Source organism: Sturnus vulgaris, chromosome 13 (genome assembly GCF_052056855.1).
Source record: "Sturnus vulgaris isolate bStuVul1 chromosome 13, bStuVul1.hap1, whole genome shotgun sequence".
Classification (NCBI taxonomy): Eukaryota; Metazoa; Chordata; class Aves; order Passeriformes; family Sturnidae; genus Sturnus; species Sturnus vulgaris.
In genome coordinates, this window is record NC_142255.1 from 4980887 (window position 1) to 5005209 (window position 24323).

The following is a 24323-nucleotide window of genomic DNA, read 5'->3' on the forward strand; positions in this document are numbered from 1 at the left end:
CCTCAGCTTGACAAGGCTATTCTTAAAATATGCCCAAGTGGCAATTTAGAATCAGTGTGTGTGTATATATATATGTATATATATAATCTCAGCTAAAGGAAAACATATGGATCCTTGAGGACTGGGACATGTTTAGGCTGACTTCCAGAATCTCAGAGGGGGAGAGGGTTTCATGCAGCTCATGTGTTTCATGCACTCAGGCATGTAATTCAGTGTAACTAGGAAGGTGTTTGGAGAACCGAAAGTTTCAGGGACTGATGCAGAACCTTGACCAGTCACTGGTCAGCTGAATCCCTAATCCTGTTTTTCTGGTGAATGGCATTGCACTTGTACTTGCACTGGAGTGACAGGCTCCACTGATGATGCTCCCAGAACTGGAAATGAATCTATCTACTTATCCAAGAGTTAGTTTCTCTAGAGAGATCAGTTGTGATGTTGGAATGGTAGATATTTCCATGGTATTTCAGGTTTTCTTTAGGGTGAAATGCATGCAACTGGAGCTCAATATGTGCAATACTTTCAGTCTCAGTGACAATTACCTCACTGTTGACAAATATGAAAAATCTGGTTGAAAGTTCAGTCATAATTATATACAGGAAAACAGGATTAATGACAACATCTTCAGTTGCTTTTTTAAAATATATATATATATTCCAGTTTCCCTAGTGAAGCTTTAATAAAAGGGGTGTAATCGACAAAGACTGGTGCCCTCCTGCTAAGATTGAGCACGGGCTTTGTCTCAGTGTTTGCCATGTTCCTGTCTGCAGGGAGTTTGATAGGAAATACTTGACTACTTGAGACTTGGCATGCAGAAGTCCTTCCTTTGTTTGCTTCACCAGGTATCTGTGTGTCTGCTCAGGAACTCCAGCCTGAAACCTTTGAGTAAATAACAAATTGGTAAATGTCCAGCTTTAATTAAAAGGTGCCTGGCCTTTCCAAGGAACTATTTTCTTGGCAGCACTGTTAATTAATCCATTATGTGGCAACGTAAAACTAAAATAGTGTGCTCACTGCTCTCAAATGCCTGTTTGGAATGACTACATGTTTGCAGAATGCTTGTGAAGTAGGTATTACACACACAACAGCTTATGTTTGGGTAGTCTGTGGCAAAAGGATGAAATGGACTTCAAAGCAAACAGCTGCCAAGTGGTTAATGACATGCACCCTTCTCGATGAGACAATAGAGTTGTAGCTGTGCGTAACCTTCCAGCCCCAACTTTCTTTGGAGATCAGGTTACTCAGGAAAGAGATCACACATTAAGCATGTTTTAGCTTTCCCCCTCCTTAAGAATCTAGATCCTGCACAGAGTTGAACAAAACCTGGGCTGTTAGCATCAAACTTAACTCAATAGCAGCAATAGGTGACAGCAGCACCAGTGCAGTGACCATCCCTCTGTCCTGCACTAGTGATGCATCTCAAGTACTGTGTCTGGTTTTGGGCCCCCCATGACAAGCAAGTCATTGAGAGGCTGGAGTTTGTCTAGAGAGGGGCAGCAGAGCAGGAAAGAGTCTGGAGCACAAGTCTGTTACTGGTTTTAAGTCTGATAAGGAACAGCTGAAGGAGCTGAGAGGGTTTAATCTGGAGAAGAGGAGGCTCAGGTGTGATCTTCTTGCTTTCTTCAACTCCCTGACAGGAAGATGGAGCCAGGTGGCAGTCAGGCTCTTCTCCCATGGAGCCAGCAACAAAACAAAATGGAATGGCCTCATGCTGTGGCAGGGCAAGTTTCAACTGGCTATTAGGAAAAAATTCTTCACTGAAAGGGTGGGGAGGCATTGAAATAGGCTGTCCATGGAAATCGTGGAATCATGACCCCGGATGTGTTGAAAAAGACATGTGGATGTGACACTTGGAGTTTAGCAGTGAACACAGTGGTGCTGGGATAATGTCTGGACTCGATGATCTTAGGGGTCTTTTTGAATCTTAATGATTCTGTGAGCCTATAAAAAACGTGTTAGGAAATTGTTTTTTGTAGGAGAAACTGTTCAGCATTGTGCTGTGTGTTTTTCAAGACATACACACGCTGGTGAGTGTATGTATGAACGTCAGAACCTGCCCCTATCACTCTGGAGAGCAGAACAGGGTCGTAGCTGTTGAATCCTCCCTATTTTGAAGAACTATGCCAACCCAGGAAAGATAGGAAATCAAGGTCTATAATTAGTTTTATCTCATTTGGGAAGAGATGGAATACCATATGTAATATAGGATATGTAAGATCAGTGAATAAGAAGTGTAATTCCTTTATGCATTACAACTTTTTAAATTAACTGTTTCTTGCTATTTACTATTTTTTTGTTTATGTGTAGGAGAGGAAAAAAAAAACCCCTAAACCTTTAATTTTAACTTCCTCTAGTTGACTACAGAGCACTTGAACTTCTTTTCTGTTAAGTACGCTACCTTTCAGAGTCTTTATGTGCTCCATCAGTTAACAGCTTCTTGACTTGTATTTTGCTCTTGCATCCCAGGGCTTTTTCAGAAGGAGTCAGCAGAGCAATGCCACGTACTCGTGTCCTCGGCAGAAGAACTGTCTGATCGACCGGACCAGTCGGAACCGCTGCCAGCACTGTCGCTTACAGAAATGCCTTGCTGTGGGGATGTCTCGGGATGGTAAGCACTGCTGACGCGGGGCCTCGCCGCAAAAAAATAACATTGGGAATGCAGAAGGTGTAGTATGATGTATAGTCAACCAAAAAACATAGCATTTATATCCTAATTGTGCATTGGGCTGATAGTTGAGATCATTAAGTGATGATGCTTTCTATTTTTTCTGTTTTTCTATGTAACATGGTCTATGGTTTTAGATGCTGCTATATACTCAAATATATATATATATAAATCAGGGCATGTACAAAGTTCTTGGATTTATCTTTTTTCCTGCTTACCTATTATAGTTCTCAGTTAAGAGCTTTGTCATTTACTGAAGATGCAGTTTATTAGTCTTATGTTAATACTTCCTCTGTATATTCATTCCAACGTAAGTGACCTCCTATAGTTGCAAGTAGCACTGCCTGGTGCGCAGGTACAGATCAGAACTGCTTCACAGTATCGACAGAATTTAAATATGTGTATAATGAACAATTGAAAAAATGCAAAGAAAAAAATGCACTGTTTTTTCAAAGGTAGAATTCCGAATAAAAGATGTTCAAGTGCTGTTAATATTAAGCTCAAAATTGCAGCTTGAGTAGTGATGAAAGCCCGCCTCTGCCAAACAGCTGCTTATGTAATTCAGTCAGAACTGGCTTTGCAGCTGAGACTTGCACACCTCCCCCACAAATGGAATGGACCTGCCACCACTTACCCATTTGAAGATCTGTCTCAGTCTTTTCCCCTGCCACAGTGACAGCAGTTCTGTATGTTCTACAAATACACATTACTCTAGGTGCATGAGGCCCGATCAAGGAGATTGTTTCGAGATTATATTCTTGAATTACATTGTCTTTATTTTTTTTAATTGGCTATGAGACTGAAGACCTGAAACAGTTGATGATATAATGACTATTTCCTTCAACACGTTTGCTTTCCTGTAGAAAAGCAGAAGGCATTAGTCACCTTTCTAAAGGATGAAGCTTTTACAGCTGATATATCCCATGAAATCCCATGCTGCATCCTTGGGAATTCCCTGGATGCTGCAAACCAGTTGCTGCTGGCTTACAGCTAATGGTCCTCAAAGTCATAGTAATGTTGTGGAGATAAACACATGCACTTGTGTGCACAAACACATAGGTTTAACATAGGTGAGTAACACATAGGTTACTCATCTGCTAAACGTTTTTGCTTGTCTCAGAGTCACTGAAGGCAGGTTTGGTGGTTCTTCCCACATGCTTTAGTTGCAACATCAATAAAACCTGCTGTTGATAAACTGTGATAGACCCCACATGTTGGCACCACTCTCTAGGTTCACTCCACAGTGAGAATGTACAGCTGGTTGGAACTGCACAGTTGTCTCAGGCCAATGCGTTCTGGTTTAGCATCTACTTTTCTAGGTAGGGTTTGAATGCTGAAGAGATGCATCTGTCAACCTCAATGGACATACAAGAGAAAATCGTTCCAGTACAGGAGTAGAAAGTTAATGAATTAAGCTAAACCAGTGACTTGTAATGGTCTATTTCAGTGGCATGTCAAGATAGTCTTTTGAAGAGTAGGTGCTGCAGCTGTGTACCTGTAACTGAGAAGTGGTTCTTAGGTCTGCCCATCTTGTGGATTTGGGGTTTGTGCTATATCCTTCCATGAAGTGTTTAAAGACTCACAGTTAAAAGACAGTGGTGGATGTGTAGAGATGTAATCTCTTGTGTGTCTGTATTTCAGCTGTAAAGTTTGGTCGAATGTCAAAAAAGCAGAGGGACAGCCTGTACGCCGAGGTGCAGAAACATCGAATGCAGCAGCAGCAGCGGGATCACCAGCAGCAGCCAGGAGAGGCAGAACCACTCACACCAACATACAATATCACCACCAATGGGTTAACAGAGCTACATGACGACCTCAGTAATTACATTGATGGGCATACCCCTGAAGGTAGCAAAGCAGACTCTGCAGTTAGCAGCTTCTACTTAGACATACAGCCTTCTCCAGATCAGTCGGGTCTTGATATTAATGGAATCAAACCAGAACCAATATGTGACTACACACCAGCATCGGGCTTCTTCCCTTATTGTTCTTTTACAAATGGGGAGACCTCTCCAACTGTGTCCATGGCAGAATTAGGTAATGAGAGAGAAAAGCTTCCATTGTAATTGTCTTAACAGTACCCTTTGGATTAAAGTGACCCATGTAGCCAGATGATAGTGAGAATGCTGCTTCAGTAGAGCTGTGGGAATGTATGGGCATTCTTGTGTGAAGTGCACAGTAAATACCCTGATCTCAGGACACTCAGGGAACTCCTTACTGCTCTAGGGAACTGTGGTTGATCAGCTCTACCAATATTGCTTTTGCTTTCAGTCCTTGCAATAGAACCCTTGGAATACTGATTAAGAAACTAATTTTTAGTGCTGAGAAAACAGGGCATTTCTTTATTTGAAGAGCTTTTAACAATTTATCTCATTTTTCATTACCTCAAGTCTGTTACTCCTAACAAAAAGCAATGAGGCTGATTTTCTTCTACTCTTTACCTGAGAAAAGCACCGGGCTAATCTGAGGGCAGTTCTTGTCACTTATTGAAGGGGATCTGGCTCCAGATACTGAAGGACATTTTGGAATGTAGCAAGTTTTGATAATTTCTCTAAGAGCCTTATAACAACCACATTAATTAGCATGTTTTACTTTAAACTCTTCCCTTAATGATTACACTAGGACTGAATTCCACAAGTATGACTTGTCAACAGCAGAGACTGAAGTTAGAATGTGCTGTGTGAACTGGTTGTAAACAAAGTGGAACAGGACATCAAAGAAGTGGTTTCATGATTCCATTACTTATGTAAGCAGCCAGGCATTTAAAACTGATTCCTAAAACTTGCCTAAGCAACATTTGTCTAATTATTTTATTATGAAAACCTAATAATAGTTTTAAAAAATCAGATATTCCACATGAAAATTCTGTGTGGTTTATGTTCTTTTGAGAAGTTTTGCATAGAGGAAGTCACAAGAAGCTTGCTTTTTAATGTCCTTATGTTGCAGAATGCTGTTCTCTACAATATAATTTGTCCTGACAGCCAAAATATTGTGTCTGGCATCGGTTCAAATTTCAGATAGGTAAAAAGGAGAAGAAAATGTCAGGACAAAGGCAATGCTAACAGCTTTGTCTCAGTGAAATGATTGCTAATTTTCTTGTGGAAGGTATTAAAAATACCTACATTAAACCCACAGGAAAAAAAGGGGGGTTTTCATTTTGTAGGCCCGGGGTTGTGTTTGGAACACTGGCCTAAACTAAGTTTGTCTTGTTGCTTACCTTTATTTACATAGTGCTTCGTTTAAAGCCTGCACAGCATGATATGGGTGCCCAGCATTAACATTACTGAACAATGTTTGAAGAATGTTTGCCAGACGAAGGTTTCAATTTAGAAAGGTGTGGCTGTTCAATGAAAATATTTAGGTGTGTGCTGAAAAACAGTCCTGAAGTGAGGCGGAGGTTTGCGAATAACATGGGACTATTTCACCTCCTGTATCCTGCAAGGGCACAGGGATCCTGCTGGCAGCTGCTGCTACCGAGAGAGCAAGCATTTTAACTACATACTTGTTGGAAAAAAAAAAATTCTTCTGAACTACACCAAAGCTATGGTGACAAAATATAAATTATGTTGTGTTCTACTTTACTGATTGGTCAGGTAGCACATATAATCTGATTTTATCTCAATTGTATGTTGAAGACTTTTCAGGTAATATCTTAATCAAACTACTGACAGACTGATTGGTCCAGCGGTTCAGTTTGTGAAGAGTTGAGTTTGATCATTACCAAACAAAGCCAGTTTCACAGAATACCCTGTACTGCAGTCCCTCAGAATACCTCCATATACCTCCAAGTGACCACCATTCCTGTTTGGTTTGAGCCTTCATTTTCAGTGGCCTAACAAGCAGAACTGTGTGAGACAAGTCCCCAGGCCTCTACTTGTCATATGCTAAAACAGGAGAACATGCCCACCTGAAGGGTCAGGGTAGGAAAGAGGAAGTTAAATAAAAGTGGAACTCGGCTCGGGTATCTAAATTCTATTCAGGCTTTGGAAATGTTCCTAAATTCTTACAGAACCAGGTCTTATTACTAAATCTAAATCTGCTTTATGCGTCTTTTAATCAAGTATAGCAGTAGAAAATAATTTCATTAGGAATTAAATAATTGTATGGAAATCTTAAATCATATGCAGTAAACTAGATGACTACTCTAAAGCTGAAGGAAAAAAAAACCCTGGTGTTAGTGATTTTTTTAGTGTGTTATTTTAATCATCTGAATTCTCCAATAGATGCATTTTCCTGATTTTTTTTTTTTTTTTTTTTTTTTTTTTTTTTTTTTTTTTTTGTTAAATGGTATGAAAGTAGGGGGGAAAAAAAAGACACTTGTCCCTGCCAGGCAGCCTCATGGGACGAGCGTCCTGCTTGAGAGAACGGTAGCTAGGTGGTGACTGTATTTCCCCATGTCAAAGCGTTGGTCCTGGCGGCAGTGCCGTTGTGTCTGGTCCCTGCCGGTGTCCCGAGTTCCCGTTCCAGGGACAGTATTGTGCCCTTGCTCGCGGGGTCCGTGTCCCGCCGCTCGCGGCGCTTTCTGCGCGGTGTGTCCCAGCCCGCCTGTGGGCCCTGCCGCGCGTGCGCCGCGCGCCCTCTGCCGGCGGCTGCGGCACCTCCGCCCGGGCGAAATGGCGGCACTTCCCCGAGCCGCTTCCAAGGGGACTCATCTAAAGCAGCTTTCCCTCTGCCCTCCCCCTGTTGAAACTGAAATATAAGAGTTTTTTTCGCGTCTGAAGGTATAGCTTTGCATTTCTAATGCGTGTCGCTTTCTGCTCTTTCTTTTAGAACATCTTGCACAGAATATTTCCAAGTCACACATGGAAACTTGCCAGTACTTGAGAGAGGAGTTACAGCAGATAACATGGCAAACTTTTCTGCAGGAAGAAATTGAGAACTATCAGAACAAGGTATAAAAGCATGCCAGGCTACGGCATGGTTTCTTTAAAGCATGGTTATTTCCATAACACGGTGCAAAATTCACTTTTTCACTGCTTTCTCCTTACTATCAGGAATGTATATTTCTGTGTGTTTTAAAAAAATAATACACTAGAATAGAATCAAAAGCAGCAAGATGGTCAGGATATACTTTGCATTTGTGACTTTTACAGGTATAGGAAAAGGCAAAGACATTCTCCTAAAATCTGACTCTGATAGAAGGATAGGAAATAATAGGAATTTTTTCAATCCTAATTGGCATGTTATTTTCTTCTCTTAATTTGTAATGTCCTGGATCAACAAAAGCCGAAGCCAGCCGAGTTTATGATATTACATGCTGTGTTTTGGTTTGAGTTTATAAACACAGAGCTCCATCAGATTTCTGTCCTTCAGAGTTCACTGTAATCCTGATTCATGCTCCATTTGTCCCTCAGTGTTTGGGTTTTACCTGTGGAATAACAGCATAGTGCTGCCATGCCACCAGGGTATTGTAAGATCTAATCAGGGTTATTTCCAACATGCCTTCCATCTGCAAGCTACTACCAGTTGGCTACTTTTGGAAAATGGCCTTGGGAAGCACTACTGAAGCACGCTGTTCTTTGAACATATTTTTCATTTCCACAGAAATATATTTAACTTTAGGGATATAATTTTTTCTGCTTTAGGTGATTTCATTCATTTCATTATTATCAACACGAAAAACTCAATACTTGCATGCTTTCTTTGTGTTGTTATCAAGATGATCTTCATAAATGAACATCTTTATATGTATCCTTCTGAAGATGAGCTAGGTTGATAATTTGCACTCAGTACAAAATAGAGAAGCTGATAGGAAAAATATGATCATGCCTTTCTGGTGTAAATTGGCATTTTGTTTTCATGCTATGAATAAAATTCCCCCTGAAATGACCAAAATCATTACACTTTGATGTTTTTGGTTTATGAAATAAAAATACTCCAAGCTGGATCTCTTCTGACATGACTGAAGAAGTCTTCCATTCTCACTCATCCACATGAGGCTGGTTTTGATGCCAATTCCCCTTATCTTATAAGCAGACTGTAGCCAGGAGTGTTGGAGAGAACTCACTCCATTTTGTTGTTTGGTTTTCTTTAGCTCAGTTTTACTTTCTGACAATGAGTTTTCCAAAGCTTGGTTAGTAATTTTTGAATTTCTCTTCTCTCTCAAACAGCAAAGGGAGGTAATGTGGCAGTTATGCGCAGTCAAAATAACAGAAGCTATACAGTATGTAGTGGAATTTGCCAAACGCATTGATGGCTTTATGGAACTGTGTCAAAATGATCAAATTGTGCTTTTAAAAGCAGGTATGTGGGTCAGTTTTAAGATATGCTTCTTTTAGTTTTGCCTGAGGAAGGTGTTACATACAGTGGCTGCATACACATATATTCAAATGCAGTACAATGATCATTTAAAATTAAATAAGGGAAACCTTGTAAATTGTCTGTCTTTGAAGTAAAATCATCTTATTTATTGTGGGGAGAAGGAATTCAAGTCTATCTATTAAATTTTCATTATGGACAAAGGGAGCAATGAGTGTGTTAAAATATAAAAATTGAATTTTTTTTTTGATTGCTAAAAGTGAATATTTCAAGGAAAATATCCAGATTGTTCTATGGAAGATACTGTAGAAGTAATTCAGGTTACAAATATTGGACCAAGTTGTTAAGGCTTGGTGAACGTAAATATAAATGAGCTTCTTTGGCTTCGGAGACTTCATTGCTCTAGAAGATTAGTAGAGTTTATTAGCATTAACTAAGTTGCTTTAGCAGAAACTTCTAACAGGGTTTATAGTTCTTTTAATTCTACCAGCGAAGCAAACTATGCTCTGTTATACCACAGCAACTTACTACTGTACTAAACTGAAAATTAATGCAGAGCATTATTATTAAATCCTCACTTGCTCTATGCAACTGAAGTCTTTCCTTTCATAGTCAAACATACATTGTTTCTGTTTTAGGGTCTTTAGAGGTTGTGTTCATCAGAATGTGCCGTGCCTTTGACTCCCAGAACAACACAGTCTACTTTGATGGCAAGTATGCTAGCCCAGAGGTTTTCAAGTCCTTAGGTAAGGAAATGTGTTGTGTCTTTAAAAATTCAAAAAACCCAAATAAACAAAAAAAAGCCAACAACAAAATAATAAGGTGGAAAAGCAAGGGAAAACAGCTGCTTTGAAAAATCAGTCTATAGTATTCAAATAAAAGAGTTTTGGAGCTCAAACTGCTGTTTTGTCAGCTGTCATGCTGGCTCTGTTTAAGGCCAAGCTGATTTCAGGAGGTAAAACAGCTTAACTCTGTGCAGTAAAGGACTATTGGTGCTGAAGTTCAGCATTTTGATTAGGGTAGAGCAGGTTTGGACTCACTTGTTGAGAAGAGAAGCCCAGATTTCATATCTGATATAACATTTCATATATCCTCTTGCAAAAGGCAGCAGATTTTAAGCTAATTTGGGATATATTGACGTTAGAGCTTTGAAGATGTTAATGGTGTTTTAAAATCTTTAAGTCCAGTTATTTGCTGGTAAAATGCAGTAAATAATTTTTTTAAAATTAAACATACAATTTTGATTTTTTTTCCCATTAGTATTTTTGCTAATTTTAAAAGGATTTATTCACTGGGTATAGATTTGGGCTGTAAGACACTTTGGAGGCAGTGAAAAGTATCAGTGGAGAATGCTGGACAATTACTGAAGTTTTCCCAGCCTTTCTAAAACACCTCAAGGTACAAGGTCAGAGTGCAAACAGTTCTGGGTTCTAAGGAAATGTACCTTGGATCTGTTATTGGCCGTATCCACAAGTTCAGGCTGGGGAGGCTGAGGAAAACCCTTGTCTCTCAGATTGTGATGCTCTTCAGAGCAGGGCTCATTTTAAAGACAGTACCTGCATGTGTGACAGCAGCAGTAACCTGAATAACATCTGTGTGAGCAAGAGAATGGATGGAAAAAGAGAGTTCCTCTTCTGCATGAACCATGTTCAGTCAGACCTTGGCTTCTCCCTTTGCTTCCTGCATGTCCCTTGTGTGCCTCTCTCTTCTACCACTCTGTGTGCTTAGTAATCTTAAAATCAGAACTTCTTAAGTCCACATTTCAAGCCTTCAGTCCACACTTACATGACAAAGTTCCATGTAGAACAGAAACAAAGATAAAGCAATTTTGACCTTGAAAATAAATGGCTATAGATTTATCCATATTTACTCCGTGAGAACCCAATGTAGAAAAGATACAGTGTGCAAAACCTTCAGAATCTTGGCTGCCAGGATGTGGGAGCTGGGAACTTGTGGGAGTGGAGTAATACCCTCAAGGATGAGTGAGATCTCACTGCCATCACTTTGCAGTACTTAAGAAGACTACCTATGAAGTGTTTTACATCTATTTCTCATCTCCATCAGAATAAATCAACAACTTTGTAGTGCTGAAGTAATTTTAAACAATGTAACAAGAGCTTACATTCTTTTGGCAGGTTGTGAAGACTTCATTAGCTTTGTGTTTGAATTTGGAAAAAGTTTATGTTCTATGCACCTGACAGAAGATGAGATAGCTTTGTTTTCTGCGTTTGTTTTAATGTCAGCAGGTAAGAGATGAAGGTTTCCTCTAGATTTATTTGGTAGGGGTGGTTTTTATTTTGAGGCCTTTTTAATGTTAAGGTTACAATTATCAGACATAGTGGAAATAACATCTTTTTGAGTCTACTCACCAAATTTTTTATTTTAATAAACGCATTAAAACTATGAATTAAGCAACCAATTTTTAAAATTGGAAATCCTAATCTAAGCCCTTATTTTCCACATTTTCACCTTGTTGAGGACTCAGCTTCTTTGTAAAGGTTTAAATGCATTTGAGTGAGTCCCATGAGCCAATCCTGGTGAGACAGGCAGTTAGTGAACTTCCATAGTCAGCTTTCCATGTGTGTGAGTTTGCAGCTGCAGCACAATAGAAAACTTCCAGCATTGCCATTTTAATGTGACTGAGGACACTGAGAATTAGGGTGCCAGACATCCAAGTCACCCCAAAAGTCAGCCTGGGTTTGCCATGCCTGTGGCTAAATAAGTTAACAATCACAGGTGAAGGTGCACAGTGTGCTCCAGGTCCTGGAAAGGCTTCTTAGGTCAGGTGGAACAAGGTGCTGGGGGCAGAAAGTCAGTTTGGCCTGGACACCTGAGGAAGGAAACTCTGAGTTCAGACTGCAGCATAGTGGACTCAGAAGTGAGGATGAAAACTTCTATTAGCAATGGTGGGTGGGTTTATTGAGTCTATCATAAATATGTTCTCATACTGTTGGCCCGACAGGAAGTGTGGTAGCCCTGTCTCTTAGCAAGCCACAGAACCCTACAGTTCTGTCACACCAGGAATGTGGCAGCTAATACTGCTTTTCTGCCAGGAAGTTTAGCTGCTTTTTTTTAATAGCTGAATCTTTGCATCTGATGTTTCTCTAAGTCACTGCAAGTTCTGTAAGATCTGTAAGATTCTGTTGGTTTTCTGTAAGATCTTAGCAAGGAGATCTTTTCCAACTATTTGTTCATTATATGATTTATTCATTTCCCAGTAAAAAGTTGCTAGCCTCATTCTGTAAACACTCTGCATTATAGATCTTACTCAGATTACATTCTCCTAAATAAGGGCTTTATAAAAGTAACTTCAGGTGCACGTAAAAAATGTATTTCAAAACCTATTAATTTTAAAAATCTCGTTTTCTATGTGAAAGTATATAACAAGTGGAAGGAAAGTTGCAAACAGGAAAAATGAATCTGTAACAGACTTAGTACTTCCTGGTGATCCATGTATGCATTACTAGAGGTTTTAACTCCATTTATATTCAGATCGCTCATGGCTTCAGGAGAAAGTAAAAATTGAAAAACTCCAACAGAAGATCCAGCTAGCACTTCAGCATGTCCTACAGAAGAACCACCGAGAAGATGGAATTCTAACAAAGGTAAGAGTCATCCTTGTGCCATGTCACTGGACTGTGAAAGAGTGGCTTCATCTAAACACTGCTCTGATTATGGGGTAAAAGCTCATATGCAGTTATTTATAAATCCAGAATTCTTTGTTCATAATCAAGCTGCTCAGCTCAACCTATTAACTAAACCTAGAAGAGGTGAAATGATCATGGACTAGAGAACAAGGTTGATAATGGTCTGAAAGGGAGTATTTTTATGTGGAACTTCATGAAAACTGATGAAGGATTTTATTGTAGTTCTCCTACATGACACTCCTGCCACACAGAATACTATTTCAGTGCTACAACATGCATGCCTTAGTATTTGTGGAATCTCTGCCTGCATGAGAATTAAGTTGTTATAACATGCAACACACAAACTAAACTTGTTTTTCAGACTTCTGTGAGAAATTCCCCACACAGCCTTTTTCTCAGTTCTTCCAAATACTGATACCTAGGAAAAAGAGGCACTACCAAATGTTATACTAAAGTATCTTCATGTAATTTCTCAGAAATGGGAAATTGGTGTGATGTTACAAGAAGTAAATCTGAAGAACTGGGGAAAGATAGGTGCTTTACTTCTACCTTGCAGAGGTAGTTCCTTTTACACCTCTGCACAGCCAGAAAGCTTATGTTTTGTTTTACACTACAGAGCCAGTTACCGTAGAAGCAGATTGTTTTAATTTCAAATCCTAGCTCATGTAATTTTCTCTCAGTGTATACTTTGGACACCTTTGTCAGAAGAGTCTTCCATACGCTTTGATCCAATTACTTTACTCAGGAACTTCAGGGAGTACCCTCATGGTCTTTTTGAAGTACATATTTTTTACCTTATTTGGCTTAAGGTAAATAAGTCTAATCTATTGCAGTGCCAGTTCCCTCCCTAATATTCACAGTGGGTTTAAAAGCAGTTGGGATTGCCTTCTTCCAAGAGGATAATTTAATGAGTGAAGATCCAGCCCTGAAATACTTGTTTATCAATCCAGTGAGGAAACCTAATGCCACGTTTTCCTAAGAACTTAAAAAGATTATTTCGCAAATAGCTGTGAGTCCATTACTTAAATACTTTTAGCAAATAGCCATGAGGGTGCATCTGAAATGTCCTTGTTAAGTAAATAATTTGGTTTGAGAGAGCTTTAATCCTTACAGCAAGATTGGGAGGCCTGGTTCCATGTATGACCATATGACTTGTGTTCATTTTTTTACAGTTAATATGCAAAGTGTCTACTTTAAGAGCACTGTGTGGACGACATACAGAAAAGCTTATGGCATTTAAAGCAATATACCCAGACATTGTGCGACTTCATTTTCCTCCACTTTACAAGGAGTTGTTCACTTCAGAGTTTGAGCCAGCAATGCAAATTGATGGGTAAACGTATCACCTAAGCACTTCTAGAATGTCTGAAGTACAAACAATAAAACAAAAGAAAGGAAAAAAGGAAAAAAAAAAAAGAAAGAAAACCAAGACACTTTATATGGCCCTGCACAGACCTAGGGAGCCAACACACTGCACATCTCTTGGCGGTCGGGGTCAGGCGAAGGATGGGAAACAATGAAACAAAGTTGAACTTGTTTTTCTCATGCATATGATTTCCATTATGCCTACAAATATGGACCCTTTTTCTGTCTCAACTTCTCAATCCTTGACTTCTGTTTACACAGACTGAGGGTACTAATGTCAGAAGGTTGTTTTCTTCTGTAGTTCACTGCCCAGACTTTTGACAGAACAATCAATTTGTTGGTCAGAACAGAGTCCACCTAGTAATCAGCGACTGGTGTGCGTTGCAGAGATTTCAGCATCAGTTTGCACAACTTGCTCATTGTTTCATGAAGGACGATTTTTTTTCACCTACCACTGTTTGCCAGTAGACAGAACGGCATGAAAAGGGTCCATAGCAATAGCAACAATAGCATTATAATATATTACAGGGTAAATGGGCATGAAGACTATATATAGCAAAAGAGATATTGTTTATATATTGTTTTAATTAATATAAAATGTAGTTACTGGTATAGCTTTTCTTGTTGAATTGATAAGGCACTTTCATTTTGCACCTTTTTCTTTAAATTAAATGCTAGCGTGTTCATTGTTGTGTTGCATGTGCACCAGAAATTCAAGTTTAACTGAAAAAGGTTTGGCAGGTACTGGTACATTGGGAGGTATTTATGCTGCTGTTTTCCATGTTACTTTTAAAGAGAGGCTGGTCATATCCTGAAACAGCTACAGATTTTTTAAAAGAGTTGAATATAATGACAATTTTCTACATAAAAATAATCTTTTCAGAAGTTAACTTCAAAGATACTCTTATTTTCAAATCTTTCAAACCTGGATATTTCAAAGTCAAAAGCCTCATTTTCAAAGGTTCTGAGTTTCCACTGTCAGAGTTGAACTAATTAATTACAGATTATTTACAAATGAGTAACACAGCATCTTTGAAAATCAGGCTATTAAACAGTGTATTTCTGCCCACCATAAATCCAGGTTTGAAAGTATTTATTCAAGTCTGTATCTACAGTAAAAGTATGTGTGTGACATGCTTGCGGAAAAGTAATTTTTATACGTAATATTACATACTTTTGTACTCCATATCGTAAACAATGCCTTCAAATGCCAAGCTGTAGCCTATCAAAATCCATAGGTTTGTCTTTGACTTCAGTGAGATCAGATACGCTGACCCCTGTTCTTCCAGCATCCAGCAGTTCAGTTTCAGGGAGCTGAACAGAGAAGTGTGTTCTCTCCTTGTTTAAAAAAGACGCACTTTAAAGTTGATCAGATGGGGACAAAGAAAGGTGTAGGGCACACTGTTGTTCGAAAGCATTAGCTTGTACTCAGTACAAGCCTGGAAATCATTAATATCAGAAACCTGCATTCTGTAATTCTGATTCCTGTATTGCATAACCAACCAATAAGCTGAATCTTGCAGTATTACTAATTACCATTCCCTTCAGGAAGAATTCTGTCTGAGCAAAGCTGGCAGTAAATGTGAAGCAAGCAGATTCGCATAAATGACATCACAAATTAAACTGTGGCTGTTTGAGCCAGAGGTGTATAATTGGGTTTGGATGAGATGAAGATGCATAACTGGATGCCTTGTAGGCCATCAAAATGCAGTTTTGATGAAGTACCTAAGAAAAAGCTGGGAACATCAAAAATTTAAAGAAATGAGACAGAATGTGCCCTACTGCTTTAACTTCCAAGGGTAAACAATCTCGTATATATTATAGTTGTTGAGAAGTAACAAGTGAATAGAAGCACACCAAAGCCCAAGTATTTTAAAAAGGAGAATCAGATCAGCAGGTTCTTATTAGCAAAATATAGGTTTATTCTATGATTTGAACATGTTTCCTTTGGGGTCAAATTGAGACATTTATGTATGACACTTATTAAAAATGTTCCAGTCTAGCACATCAGGGAAGGTTACAGCTATCACTCATCTGTAGGCTTTGAAAGGAGGGCGAGAGGAGATCATCACACTTCCTCCTCAGAGCAGCGTGCCCTGGTGTGTGGGAGGGGAACACCTGCAGCGCTGTGAGCACTGCCATGGAGGCAGGAGAGGGCTTTTGGAAAAAGTCCACAGAGCTGTCTTTTTCCTGCTCCATCCTGCCTGCTCCTGAAGAGGCGGCTCACAGCCCAGCACATGCTCTCTCCACTCCCACTGAATCACTTTTCCTAGGATCATTGTTTACTTTATTGGAGTAACTGGCATTCTAATGTGTGTTCCTATTTTTTAATTACCCCTTGTAACTAAAATATGTTTTCTGAATGTGACCAGCCTTTGGTGCTAGTCCTGTAAAGATCAACTAAACTTAATCTCAGTGTCAACTAATGAATAGTGAAGTACAGACCTCTACTGTTTTAGAGAATGATACACCTCCTACTTCTGACAATGTAGACTACCAGGCAAAATATTTGAGGATTAGTTTTCAGTCACATCCTCTTCTTACCTTTTCATGATGACTATTAGGGCTTTACCAGGCATCTAGGTGCCAGTGGTTTTGTTTGGAATCTGTTTAGCATATTTAACATCCATAAATGATTGACAATATAAATCTTGGAGCATTTACTAGTAAAATATATAACATTTAAAAGGTTTCAAATAGGGCCTTAGCTGAGAGTGATCTTCCAGGTCAGAAAGTACTTTTTGTACTTTCAAAGTCATTTTTGTTTGTGAGAGCTCATGTGTACTGGGACCTTGTTAAATCAGGCTGAACATAACACACCCCAAGTAACTCTGCTTTCCTGGTCACAGTTAAAAGCCACCTGGCAATGGAGTGTCATTTTTGGGTTGCTTTTCTTGGAGAGGGGAAAAAAGGGATACAGGATAGCAGATGTACAGATAAGACATCTGTTGCCAAGGAGGTTTTTATGCAAGGGGACTCAGAATAACACCAGAGTAGCTGGTCAGAGATGGCCGTGTAAGAACCCAGCACAGCAGAGGAAATGCCCTCTGCAAAACCCTTGGGACTGTGGCCTGGTATCAGACAATCAACCAGTTAAAAAACATTGGAGGTCAGTGGATATTCACATGAGTATTTTCATCATCTTCCCAGTTCACTACAAATAAAAACACTAGGATAGCTGAACATAATATTTTAAGTTTTGATGACCCAGTCCTTAGAGTTTGCAAAGATATTTTCCTTGGGAGTTTTATCTATTCCTGGAGGTGTTTCTGGCTTTCCAGGCTATACTGTCATCTGAACCACCCTAATATATGTCATCACCTCCAGCATTGTGTGACATATGGAATTAGGTAAAAATGGAGGCTGTTTTTAAGTTTGGTTGTTCTTTATTAGCTTATCTTAGTATGAATACCAAGATATCTGTCTATGTGCACCTGTGTGTGTGTGAGAGAGAGTCCATTGTGTGCACACGAGTGTGTGTGTGGGATGTGTGAGCGGCTGCTTCTAGGCTGTTAAGTGTCAATGGAATAAAGAAAATGTATTCAAAATACTTAAGTCAAAAATAGAAGGTGGTAAAAAGATTTATTCTATACAAAGCCTTGTCTGGACCACTTTAGAGAGACTTCTATTTTTTTAACCCTTCTATAAATGTTTGATGGCACTTGAAATATTCCTGCAATAAAATGTGATTTGTGTAAACATTAAAAAGAAAATTTTGTAATGTGAAACAATGAAAGAAAGTAATGTAATTTTTCTAAAAAACAAAAAAAAAAAACCACAAACGAACGAACTTTGTATTATTTTCTTGATGGAATTTGTCTATTTGTCTTTGGAAAACTTTTTATTTCATTGAATGTGCCATAGTAGAGGTGCGTTTTTCTTTTTCTTTCTTGTTTTTTTATTTTTACATTTTAGATTAAAGGAATAGCTGTGTTCCGACATTCCAAAATGCAAGATGACATAGTCATGATTAAAAGGTTTGATTAGTAAGCTTCAATCATTGTTGCTTTTTTTGCACATGTTCTTCATTCCTCTACAGTGCAATATGTACATAGAGCACTTGCGGGTGTAACCTTGATCCCTCAGGGAAAAATACATATTTGTACAGGATTTTTCTTTTTTTCTTTTTTTTTTGCCTTTTTTCTTTTCTTTCCTTTCCTTTTTTCGTTGTTTTTTTTTTTTTTTGCTAAGGAATGTCGATTGAATCACTTGTCTGTTGTTGAGGGGCAGCCAGATAATAATCCTAAACCACTGTCACAAAATATTGTTTAAATTTTGTGCCCTTCTATTATTTAAAAAAGAAAAATAAAAGTTATTTTCTGACAGTTCTTTGTGCTGATTGGTGAAAAAAAGGGTAAATAGATAAGCACCTTATGATTGACTTAACTGTGAATGACAATCCATCTCGTTATCAACAAGAGAAGCCCTATCATTTTGGAGCTGGGGTTTATAAGTCAGAAACTAATGTGCTCAGGGATCTTCTAAAACTCTTCAACAGGGTGGCCAGTACTGCTGGTGGAACAAATTACTTTTTAAAAAATATGCTAGTATTTCTTCCCTTCCCCCTGCCCCCAGGCACAAGAGAACTGGATTTTTTTATTTTTTTTTTAACTAAATGCTCTATGCATGCCTCATTCTCTTGCTCACTCTTGCAGTAGAGCTGCTTTTTGGTTGGTATTGTGCTCAAAACAGAAGTACTCCAAATAGCACAAAGATTTTACAATTATATTTTAGAAGATAAATGCTGACCCACTAAATAAATGATTGAAATTAATTTCAATATCCAGAGGATATTTGTAATGATAGGACTACTTTTCCAGCTGATATTCAATGTTCTCAAATAGAAAATGGCTTTTTAGTATTTAAATTATTGTCAAAGAAAATGAATCAGTTGGTGAGAATACAGTAAGAATGAAAAGGTCATGGTTAGGTTTCAGCAGTGAAGTCACTTAGAAAGGAACACACATCTGCAGGAATACAAGAACAACACTTCAAATATTGTCTGTCATTGTTGCAGATGTTTCATGGTAAAGCCAAAACCTGACTGGAAAGAAATACTGAGGCTGAAGAAATTTTCGTATCTAGTACATCAAATGCAGCAATTCTAAGTGATTTTACAATGGCACCAAAACCCAGCAATGTTTAGAAGTCTCCCAGTGCCAAACTATAGGATGCTGGATGCCTGTACCAGTTAGCTTTGTTTTATGGCTTCATATTCTTTTGATAATGCAAGTAGAAAAGTAAATAAATATGAACAAAATGAGCAAGACTTCAACACTTTGGTTATGTTGGAAAGAGAGTGAATTTGATTTCTCCATCAAATCTGTCTGCTTGGAGAAAGCCCCAGTTTTCTGGTATTTTTGAGGGTTTTTTCACAGGTACATGGTTTCCAGTTGGTTACTTTAGATTGCTTAATAAATAGGGAAACTGTAGTTATGGTTTCACAAGCTTGACAGTTGAGTTTAGCTTGGAATGGTTTTCCAAGGCAGACAAGCACTTGGCAAGTATGATCAGTTGGTGTTCTGGCATCTTCAGCAGAAGAGAATTCCTATTGCTGATTCACAGTGGACCCTATTCTTTACATACTTGCACATCAATTAAATACTCTTAGAATGGACAACCTCTAAGCTGTTTTAACTGTGTAGTGGGATGATCCAAGCATTACAATATCTATTTTTGGATTGGCATAGACAATCCCCAGTCTGTACTTGATGAACAAAGCAGGTTGCACAGTGTAAGCTGTGCAAACGTGTAATTTTTTTCCCTAGACATTCCTAAATTCCTCAATGTAGATAAACCTATTAATATAAATGCCAGAAACAGCACTTACTATACAATATCCAAAAATAATAAGCAATTTTCTCATGAGTATTCATTGTATGGAATTCTACCTGTGCTAGCTGATTCAGATTGCACAGAACATCTTTATTTTCCTTAGCTGGAGAAATATAACTATTAGAATTATTTTTTAATTATTAATACTAATATTTATCATTTTTAAAGTTACATCCATTAATATATTTGAATATTAGCCTCTTACTTTCTTTTTAAATATTCCTGTCAGTAAATCATTTGGTGGAAATGAGGGCAAATGCATACAGATACCAAATACAACAACAAAAAGAAAAGTTTTAAAATGTAAATGAGTATTTATTTAAAAATCCTTGCAGTATGTGCTTTAATTCTAGTACTGTGATAATGGCTTGCTACATAATGCTAAGTCACTGGACTTGGGGAAAAATACGTAACATAATATACAGTCTTTCTCTGGAACTTTATTCAGGTACTAAATAGAATTTTAGCATCTAAACAGAAGCTGTATTCTACCTTTTCCATCTATAATGTTGCTGTTTGTCTTTTTTTTTTTTGCCTTTATCATTGGTAGAATATAGCAATAACTTTATAGCAATAAGTAGGCTATCCAAATAAGAAACAAAACATGATAAAGGCTTCAGATCAATACTCATAGGCTCACTTCTGCCACAATATTCACTTGTTTGTCTTCCCTCATAATTTTATAACTTCTTCAAGCTGAACTTCACAATCAAGTTGTTCAACTTGATGTGTGACATCACACTTCGTTAACATCTGCATGTTTTCAGTGTTCACATGTCCTATGTATACTTGTGTTCCTATGTTAGTGTTTCTCAAGGTTTCTGAAAGCACAATCTCTGTGAACTATATTTCTGCACAGGGCTCTCTGTGTTGGAATTGACTTATATTTCGTGGGGCAGGGAGTGTGAATAAGCTGGAATTATTGGCAGCATTTCCTAACTTAAGGAACCAAGCTGCTGCAGGTCCTTGGGAACTCTCTGGCCACTGCAAATGCGAAGTGCAGTCCCCAGCTGGCTCCTCCAGGCTGTGGGGCTGAGCTGCAGCTCCCGAGTTCCCTGCCCAGTGCACTCCTGTATCCAGTACAAGCCCGTGCTCTGCGCTGGAGAACCCGCACTTCACAAAGAACCGAGCTGGGTGTGCCTGGCAGGGTGTTTTGATGACGATCGAAACACTTGGGCAGCGTTCAAACAACCAATTGTGACTTTCAGTTTGAGAAACGCTACCCTGAACTACCCCACAAAGTCTTAATGTAGATGCACAAACTTTACAGGAACTTGCAATCTGTAATGCTATCTATATCTAATGCAGAGAATTCATAAGCAATACAGTGAATTTTATTTCACAAAAAGGCATATGTACTGTACACCTTTTTAAATCCAAAATGTTCCTCATTTCTACATTGATTTAGAAACAAGTTACAGAACAGTGGTCACTATTTGAAGTATTAGGACATTAACTGGCTGCTTCTTTATATGTAACTGTATTGTCTGCCTGCTCCTTTTCTGGAGATGTGTTTTTGTATTGGATGTTTGGGCCAATGGGAGGCTTCAAGCTACAATGTATTTTCCCAGATTAAATATATTTAACATATGACAAACCCCAGACAAGGCTTTTTAAAATGTATAAAGAACTGCAGTGTTAGGTGGTTTATTTGCAAACTGTTTTCAATGTTGTCCATTTTTATGGCACCTTTAACAATATTCTTGTTTCCAAAGTACAAAAAAAAAGGTTAAAAATATTCTAGCCATAACTGAATGTCAAGCAATAAAAACAAATGACTTTTTGTGCATAGATTTAAAAGAAATACAAGTTTTAGACATCTGCATGTAAATGCAATCTCTTGTTTACTGCTTTCTTAAACTTGAGCAACTGATTCCTTATTTTACTACTAATTTAAGGACTTGTAATGGCCTGTAAACATTTTATCTTGCTCTATTCTTTCAACCTAACTTTGTCTCTGCTTTGGAGTCATAATATTTAATGTTGTTCTGCTCACCTCTATACAGTTAACTTTTTGCTTTCATTCTGTATAGATAAAATTATACTATAAACAGCCTACACAGTGCAAATATTTATCTGTTTATCAAATACCACATTATGCTGTATAATATCTGTTTTACTATATAATCTATTTTAGACATAGCTGTTTAGAACTAGAGTGTGCTATTTTTGTGTTTTTCTGATGTGTGGTGCTAGATAAGTTACTTTTGTGAACAAAAACAAACAAACCCCTTTTACTCCTAGACAATACCACCTTTGGGTCTTGTTAATTTCACTGAGTATAACTATATATAAATATATATATTTGTGTATATATATATATACACCAACATATGCCCAACAAGTACCTGTATCAGAGTACAAGATTTGGGACATGGTTTTCTCTTTAAATGCATAGTGTCATTATATAAATTATTCTATAGTATATTTAATAAGGAGAAAATTACTTCACCAGTACAGATACTTGATATCAAATGTAGAATTTTTTTCTACATTATTAACATTATTAATTATTAATGTTATTAAAATTGTTCTGTCCAGCTTGTTATCCTTTTGGTTACTAAAACAGTCTGCTTGTATTGTATCAAAAATAAGAAAAACATATAATCTGCCAGTATAAAATAATTACAGTATGCTGTCTGTCTGAAAGGGAGGTAGTTATTTGGCTTGTGGGGGAATTCTATCCTGTTGTTGCATCAGAAATGTATAGATGTAATTCTGCTGGGTGCCTTCCTCCCTCCTCACTTTAAGTAGGATCTGTGCACACTCAGACTGCCGATGTTACTGGGCCATGCCTACACACTTAACTCCAGTTACTGTAAATAGGAATGTTGTGTAAATCTGCCCTGATAGATGGATGGCTAAATTCAGTCCCTGGATATGCTTTATACACCATGCATACATATCCAAGGACAGCCAGTAGCAACTAAAGTTAATTAAGAAGTGGAATTTGCAACATTTTGTCAGGTATGGGGGTTTTGTTTTTATTTTTTTCATGTATACTTTAATTTACGTAGTCATATACCCTTCAAAATATTCCTATCCCCTGTTCCTTTCATTCTAGATATTGTTTTCATGTTCATTCTTAAAAAGTGATGGATATCAAATATCTAACTAAGGAGGTAATTAACCTTTTAAATATTTATTAGAATTTTTCTGTAATATTACTGAATTTATAAGATCTTTAGCAAAGATTTTTGAGCAATTTATTAATAACAATGTTTCTGTTTACTGCACTTTTTGATAATAGAAGGTAGTGAATTTTAAAGCCATGGTTCTTGGCTTCCATGCACTGCTTTTATACCCTAAATCCAAGGAATATATATATATAAATATTTTTTTTTAAACAGCAAACATACTGTTGACCTAAAAACAAAAACAAACTTTACTTCACCATGGGTATATTTTCATAAGTGGAATGTTTAACTGCAAACACTATCAGGACAATTATAAAAACCTCTTGAAGCTACAATCTTATTTAAATATAAGCCATGACAATTTTGTTTTCCCTTCTTGATTTAAGTCACCTTTTGATATTTTCAAAGAGAAAAGGATTCACTCTTAAATTTGTACGTACCAACCTATACGTAATGCCAGGAACACATTCTCCCTATTCTTTTAATAGTTTGATATATTTATGCAAAACCATTTGGTTAACATTTATCCTCCCTCTTTACTAAATGTTCAACATACCAACACCAGAATAAATGCTGATTACAAATATACATCAGATTGAAGATGAAGCACACAGACTTAAAAACCTCGTTGAGTGATATGCTCAAATTTCTGTAAATACACACAAGTTTAATGCAATTATACTGTACATGTAAATATGTGCTGTCTGTTATGTGTACAGTATGTATAAATTCCTTTTCTAGCCACAATAAAATGTAAGCCATCAAGAGGAATACTAAAGTGGTATTGTACTAAACCTTTGCTAATGATCTTTACCCAATCACTTCACTTTTCCCCTCCATAGACCTTTCCAACTCACTCTTACGATAGCCTGCTTATATTCAAGTTTGTTATTTTACTCAGTCCCGAAAAAAGTATTTTGATTCATTTTGTAAATATGACTGTAAAAATAAGAGATTTAATGTTGTCTTTTAAATACTCCAATTTTCATTCTAATATGAATGTTGTTATATTGTACTTAGAAACCGTACCTTTAATATTACATTACCTTTATTAAGTGCATTGAACACATCGATTTTAGATGTGCTTTATGTACTGTTATCCTGTAATAAAACTTCAGCTTCTAATGGAAAAATCTGTCTTAATGTTTTTGTCAGTCGCATCTTCCTTGTTTTTCTGAATTACGGTTTATTAGGTTTATCCCTTAAGGAATGCACTGATACAAAATTAGGCTACGCATATATTAGAGCTGCTTTGGCATGTACATCACATTTTGTTTGGCAGCAGGGAAACAAGATGACCCCCAAACACCTTTTAAGCTCCCGTTTTGGCCAATAAGAGCTTTAAGCCTTCTCAGAATGAATGTGGATTAATGTAGCTTCCCTCTATTTGAAGATGTCTTGTTTGAAATCAGTTCACTA

At 37.6% G+C, this 24323-nt stretch overlaps 1 protein-coding gene and 1 long non-coding RNA gene across 5 annotated transcripts in view; one reads left to right on the plus strand and one right to left on the minus strand.

Moving 5' to 3' along the window:
• The window catches only part of RORA (RAR related orphan receptor A), a 360061-nt gene extending 336024 nt beyond the window's left edge, over positions 1-24037 (plus strand). For 3 of the 4 annotated variants that reach the window (XM_014879113.2, XM_014879114.2, XM_014879115.2), the window contains 8 exons: positions 2464-2605; positions 4304-4699; positions 7433-7554; positions 8773-8905; positions 9559-9666; positions 11056-11166; positions 12413-12525; positions 13740-24037. In XM_014879113.2, coding sequence (XP_014734599.1) covers positions 2464-2605; positions 4304-4699; positions 7433-7554; positions 8773-8905; positions 9559-9666; positions 11056-11166; positions 12413-12525; positions 13740-13904 — 1290 coding nt within the window. In that variant the 3' untranslated portion in view covers positions 13905-24037. The remainder of the gene's footprint in view (positions 1-2463; positions 2606-4303; positions 4700-7432; positions 7555-8772; positions 8906-9558; positions 9667-11055; positions 11167-12412; positions 12526-13739) is intronic. The other variant, XM_088172411.1, reaches the window with a different exon arrangement.
• Positions 1-24323, minus strand: part of LOC148222216 (uncharacterized) — a 40956-nt gene that overhangs the window by 14793 nt on the left and 1840 nt on the right. The gene's annotated exons all lie outside the window — the stretch shown is intronic.